This window comes from Electrophorus electricus, chromosome 17, assembly GCF_013358815.1.
Source record: "Electrophorus electricus isolate fEleEle1 chromosome 17, fEleEle1.pri, whole genome shotgun sequence".
Taxonomy (NCBI): domain Eukaryota; kingdom Metazoa; phylum Chordata; class Actinopteri; order Gymnotiformes; family Gymnotidae; genus Electrophorus; species Electrophorus electricus.
The window spans coordinates 11,846,555-11,853,436 of record NC_049551.1 but is presented as its reverse complement, the minus strand read 5'-3'; the positions used below and the strand labels follow the sequence as shown (position 1 = coordinate 11,853,436).

Here is a 6,882-nt window from a genome sequence, read left to right as displayed (position 1 = left end):
ATATATATATATATATATATACATATACATACACACACACACACACACACACACACACACACACTTTAAAGAAAAATGCCCACCATTTTTAATTTTATGAAGCCTATGTACTACTCCGAAACCTCAATGAAAGTGCGTTCGAGTTTATTTGTACCCTACTGCCTGATTATTGCGTTGTTGGCTCCACCCACGATTATTCGGGCTATTGCCATAGACCGCATCCAGCGAGAGGAGGTATGGCAACAGAAAATGTAGAACCAAACACTGTTCTGAATATAGATTTTAAAAAGTTATTATGCTGAAATAGTGTGCCGGCTATGTTCGCAGTATTTCTACGCATGTTGTTGGACTACACGGACTCCACATTACAAAAGTTTCTAAGCAGGGTACGGTGAGATAACTTTGGCAACTATCTCATCAGACTTCCACGTCTCCAACTAACTATGGCGCTGAGGGCGATAGTTTTATACGATTTTGTTTCCGAAAACCCAGGTGAGATATCAGTCGTCGAAAACGAAGTTTTAACTTTGTATAGTGAAGATATTGTCGATGGCTGGCTGGAAGGAGTCAACAGTAGAGGTCAGTCGGGACTGTTCCCAGCATCATACGTGGAAATTCTAAGGACCGACGATGGAATACCAATACAAGGGAATGGAACAGCTGGAGATGCACATAGCACTGGCTCTACTATAACTGGTACAGAGTATTCCTACCACATAAATGCTCAGAAAGGGGACACATCAGCCGAGTCAGCACCGACTCATTTGGGTTACGCGCAACAACACAGTTATCACACAAGTCAAGGCAGTGACGAGGACTGGGCCGACAATCAAAACGTTGCAGATGCACCAGGTGTGGTACAAGGCAGAGGTGGCAATGCGCAAAAGTGCCAGGCCACGGAGTCTACTAGACGTGGTAGCGCCCAACAATCAAGGAGTTCTGCAACTGTTGGTAAAAACCTTAATAGGTTTTCCACGTTTGTGAAATCGGGAGGCGAGGCTTTCGTTTTAGGTGAGGCTTCGGGATTTGTCAAAGATACCGATAAAATATATGTAGTTATGGGCCCGTTTGGTCCAGAATGGCAGGAGAACCCGCATCCTTTCACGTGTACCATCGATGACCCCACAAAACAGACCAAATTTAAAGGTATTAAGTGCTACATGTCCTACGGACTTACACCTAGTCATACACAGAGCCGGGTAAACAGACGTTACAAACACTTTGACTGGCTTTACGCACGACTCGTGGAAAGGTTCCCCGTTATCTCAGTGCCTCATCTGCCAGAGAAACAGGCCACGGGTCGTTTCGAAGAAGACTTTATTTGTAAGCGGAGAAGAGGTTTAATATGGTGGATGGATCACATGACGAGTCACCCTGTTTTATCCAGGTGTGATGTCTTCCAGCACTTTCTTACCTGCAGCAGCAATGACGAAAAAGCCTGGAAACGAGGGAAACGCAAGGCAGAGAAAGACTATTTAGTCGGTGCCAACTTTTTCCTTACGATAATCCCACCGGCCGCTCCTCTTAACATGCAAGAAGTAGAAGGCACGGTGGATGGCTTCAAAACGTTCACCAAAAAAATGGACGACAACATTGTGCAATTAAACGTTACAATAAGCGAATTTGCACGAAAGCAAATGACCGGATTCAAAAAGGAATATCAGAAAGTTGGGCAGGCATTCCATCTTTTAAGTCAAGCATTTGAGTTCGATCAGCAAATATATTCTATTAAACTGAATCAGGCAATCGCATTTACTGGAACGGCCTACGAGACCATCGGGGACTACTTCTCCGAACAGCCCCGTCAGGACCTGGATCCGGTGTCAGATCTTTTAGCCATTTACCAAGGACATCTGACAAACTTTCCAGACATCATCCACGTTCAGAAAGGTTTGTTTAATTTTGTTGGTCTGCTGCTCATTATGATGCATGCTCTATTGAACATTCTTCAAAAGAATGATTGAGTTTGGGTCAATGTCAGCTTGCATATTATGTTCAACAGCCACATTCCTCTTCAAAGCATTAATATTAAACAGTTTTACAAAAATGAATTGCATTAATAAATTGAATGTTTATATATACTTTGAATGATCTGTACATATGTGGTTTCACCCTTTAATTTCTCTCATTAGCCATTCTGTACACCATAAATATCCTCAGAAAATAGTTTTCCAGGCCAACAGCCAACACAAAGGCACCTGCAAAAGATACTTTCACAATGAGTGTGTACTAACCTTATGGGTGCCTCGGAGGCTGAAGTTTGTGTGTTTATCTTGAATTCCAAAGGGAACCGTAACTGTGAAGCAGGGCTTTTAAATTAGCCAGGCTTCTGTTAAAGACTGTCCTGAGCTTCCCTCTAAATTACACTTGGAAGGGCCTCCTAAACACATCACCACAGAAAGGACGCATGCACACGCCTTTGACATCTACTAGTTAAGGTGATCTTACTAGTACGGTTATTTATATAATTTGAGCCCTGTTTCTGTCTGTTGCCAATAGTTCGACATACTCAAATAGCAATGCACATTGGAACATGAAACACAAAGCTATTCATAGTTCACTTTTCTTATTCTTAGAAACTGACACCTAGGAACCATATGTATTGTTTCCTGTTAAGATGTTTTTGGTGATGCTTTATTTTGTTGGGTCTTTTAAGGTTAAATAATGAGACTCAAGAGACTCAGCAACATATTGCTGTAGCAGTAGTGAAGCATCTGAATACTTTCAGTAATCAATAAACTTTTAACTGTTTAAATAAGATTTGTTTATAATCTGATGAAAGCAGCTGTTCATTTTATTTGTAGTGTCCAAGTTCATTTCTGTAGATGTTAACCTGAGAAGACTTTGAATATAAACATGGTATAATACATACCATTTTAACATAATCAACAAGCTTTGTTGAAGTTAAGGTTAGCTGGTTGGAGGTCTGACCCTTGAACTATTCCACATGGAAACTTAACTGAGATTGTGTCCCAGCTGTCTTCTGATTCATTGACAATGTTGCAGAATCTCTTGAGTTTTTCAGTCATCTATATAAACCACTCAAAGTATTACTGCTTAGTACTGCCACTCAGAGAGGCTTTATCAATTTTCCTGTGATTTTTCCTTTGTCCCTTTTCAACCACCCCTCATTTCTCCGCATGCCCATGCCAAAGTAAAACAACCTTTTTTTTAATTATTATTGTGACCTGAAGCACAGGAAAAATTTATTCTGAATTTGCACTTAAAATTGCTTAGAGAAACCAGGTAAATATTCATTCCTATCATTAACTCTTTTGCATCACTTCAAACCTCAACAATAGTTCCCCACCCCAAGAACCTTAACAAAAATGATGCATTATTCTACAAGAATCCATGCTCTGTAACCTCTGACCTCTATTCCTTAACACCCCACTCCCTAGGAGCCCTGACTAAAGCAAAGGAAAGCCAGCGTCACAGTGATGAGAAGGACAGTTCTGGCATGATAGGAATCAGTGACCGTTGCAAGATAATTTCCTGTGCAACACTTGCTGAGATCCAGCACTTTCACCGGACACGTGTGCGCGACTTCAGGGTGCATATGCAGCACTATCTGCAGGAGCAGATTGCCTTCTTCCAGAGAATCATGACTAAACTGGAGGAAGCCTTGCACATGTATGATGAAGCATAAAGAAGACAAATTACCATGAGTAGCAATGTTCTGGATGAGCTCTGACATACAGGCATCTGAATAAATGTCAATAAATATAGAGCCTAGTATATTCAACAAAATTAAACAAAGGTGTATGCAGTTATAGAAGAATAATGGAATACTGATTAGTTCTGGGAGTCTAAAGTAAGAATGGTGTGTGGTCTCTGTGTGGCAGAGGATAATTGAGTTTCTAAAAGTGAAAGACTTTTTTTGCATGTTTTTTTTATGAAATATGAATAGGGCTTTATATTTGGATCATATATAGTTTATGCTAAAGATCACAAAAATATAATCCCTATATGCAATTCTCTATTTTATTCAGTAAAGTACATTAGTCAGGTCATAAACGACTCAGAGTAAAACTTGTGACCCGATTCCAGGTAGAACCTGCCTTTTTTACTTGACATGCGTTTTGGCTTGGACTTTAACTTACAGATGTTCGTTCCTTTATTTTAATTACCATTTAATTTTCAGTCATTTTGTTACAGATCTATATTAATGAATCTCTAACATATCTAAGGAGTTCTCATTTATTTCAGATGCTAATATCACATTTCCTTGTTGTAGACCCTTGTCTATACAATTGGGAAAAACAAAACATGTCTGTTTCAAATTAAGACAGCATCAGAAAGGCTGAAAAGGGTTATGCACATTTTCAGCCACTGAGGCATAAAGCAAGAGAAGCATGACCTAGAAAGCATGCGCCTGACCCTCGCTATCTAGATGACTTACCAGATACTGCACAAAAGATCACTTAAAACTCATGGGCTCAGTTTACCCATGTCTATTTTTCAGAAAAGATTATCCTTAGGGCACCAGAGGCTGTCTTAGGACAGTGGGAAATTCTCACATCAAGTCATCTACTCACATGGCGCAACCGATTTCAGCATTGAAAAAAGCTGGTTTACTGTGACCCTCTGTATTTTAGAATTTAAAGTCCAACTACAGAAAAAGAATCTGGAAAAGATTAAATATGAAGGAAATGCTCAAATCATCCAATTTATTAAAATTACTCTATTGGAATATGAATGCGATCTGAATCAGAATGAAAATATATGATGGGAGTTTTAGCTGATTACACCTCATAGAAAAAAAAATCTGTCAATAAAATCAAATTTGACTAGTTATCCAAAAGATCTGTGACAGCTTTACAAAAAGATCACCCAGAACATCACCTCCTAACACGGGCCAACATGCACTGTTTGGAGATGTACAATGGCTCCTCAAAATCAATGTTTGTGCTTGGGAAATGAACATTAAATATACTTAGAGAGCCACCAACATTTTCTGATGTTATGAGAACTCAAAATACCTCCACCTATGCAGTCTACAGCAGCTTATCACCTCCCACTTACATTGCAGTTATCCAGCATGATTGCTTTTTGAATGATGCACAATATAGTGCATCCAATCAGAACAGAGCTAATTGAAATGTCTTAAAAATGTGTTTGAAATACTGTACTACATACTGTTCATGTACTGATTGGGCCCCAAATCAGTATGTCGTATGCAGTATGCGACCAATATTTCCAGTTTATGAAAGATACATACTACTCCAGCCAAATTCCAGAGCCATCTTTGTGGTACACTGCATCCTGTCATGCAACAGTGGTGGAAAAGCACAAGTGGGTAGAACTTCATACTTTCACAAGACCCCGTAGTATGGTCTGCATTTGTCGCATACTGAATACTATGCTGCATGGGGACCAGTATGCAATATACAATATTTAAATTATATGTTATTGCTCAATTATGAATTATGAGTCTTTTGGGAACATAAAGCCACATTGTTAACATTGTAAGTTGAGTTAAAAGAAAAATGTAGGATATGGGCCTTTATCTTTCAACATCTTTACAAAGTGTTCCAATTATGATGCAACAATTGCCTCTAGGCCATTCTAGCAGTCGTTCTAGCACTACATTGTGAATACAAATATTCTTTTAAAAAAATTAATTAATGAAAAAAAAAAGACAAACCTCAAAAGAATCAAAGCAATGCATATTATTCAGAATGAAACAATACAATGCATGCGGTTGTCAGCAGGGTAGTCACTGGTCAACAGACCTTGCACGAAAATAAGCCATTACCAGTTTCTATGCCTACTGCAATGAGACAGCTATGCTACTTTTACTCTAAGTGCAGCTCTCCACACTGCAGTTGAATTATTCATAAGAGCTTATGTTCTCTCTTCATTCCAAACGTGGAGGGTCACAAGGCTGGCAAGGGGTACAAAACCCTTTCCAAAGAGTTTGGCCTACCCGTGTCCACCGTTGGGTGCATCATCCGGAAGTGAAAGGCTTACGGAACTACTGTTAACCTTCCATGGCCTGGACAGCCTTTCAAAGTTTCCTCCCGTGCTGAGGCCAGGCTTGTCCAAACGGACAAGGCTGACCCAAGGGCAACAAGGAGGGAGCTCCGGGAAGATCTCATGGCAGTGGGGACACTGTTTTCAATAAATACCATAAGTAACGTACTATACCGTAATGGTCTCCGTTCCAGGCGAGCCCGTAAGGTACCTTTACTTTCAAAGCATCATGTCAAGGAGCATCTAAAGTTTGCTCATGATCGCTTGGAGCACTCTGAGGCAGTCTGATTCAAGGTTCTCTGTTCTGATGAGACCAAGATCAAGGTCTTTGGTGCTGACCACACCCGGGGCGTTTGGCAAGAGGATGGCACTGCATACGACCCCAAGAATACCATCCCTACAGTCAAGCATGGTGGTGGCAACATCATGCTGTGGGGCTACTTCTCAGCCAAGGGGCCCGGCCATCTGGTCTGCATCCACGGGAAGATGGATAGCACAGCCTACGTGGAGATTTTGGCCAAAAACCTCCGCTCTGTCATCATGGATCTTAAGATGGGTCGTCATTTCATCTTATAACAGGACAACGACCCCAAGCACATGGCCAAGAAAACCAAGGCCCGATTTAAGAGGGAAAAGATCAAGGTGTTACAGTGGCTTAGTCAGTCTCCTGACCTTAACCCAATTGAAAACTTGTGGAAGGAGTTCAAGATCAAAGTCCACAAGAGATGCCCAAAGAACCTAGACAACTTGGAGAAGATCTGCATGGAGGAGTGGGCCAAGATTACTCCAGAGACCAGTGCCAGCCTGATCAGGTCTTATAAAAAATTATTAATAGCTGTAATTGCAAACAAGGGTTATTCCACAAAATATTAAACCTAGGGGTTGAATAATAATTGACCCTAATTT

At 40.5% G+C, this 6,882-nt stretch overlaps 1 protein-coding gene across 1 annotated transcript; it reads left to right on the top strand.

Moving 5' to 3' along the window:
• Positions 1 to 221: 221 nt before the first annotated feature.
• On the top strand, positions 222 to 6,621 carry snx18b (sorting nexin 18b). Its single transcript, XM_027007638.2, has 2 exons — positions 222 to 1,890; positions 3,402 to 6,621. The coding sequence occupies exons 1-2, from the start codon at positions 444 to 446 to the stop codon at positions 3,647 to 3,649; spliced, it is 1,695 nt and encodes a 564-aa protein (XP_026863439.2). The 5' UTR covers positions 222 to 443; the 3' UTR covers positions 3,650 to 6,621.
• Positions 6,622 to 6,882: the final 261 nt, after the last annotated feature.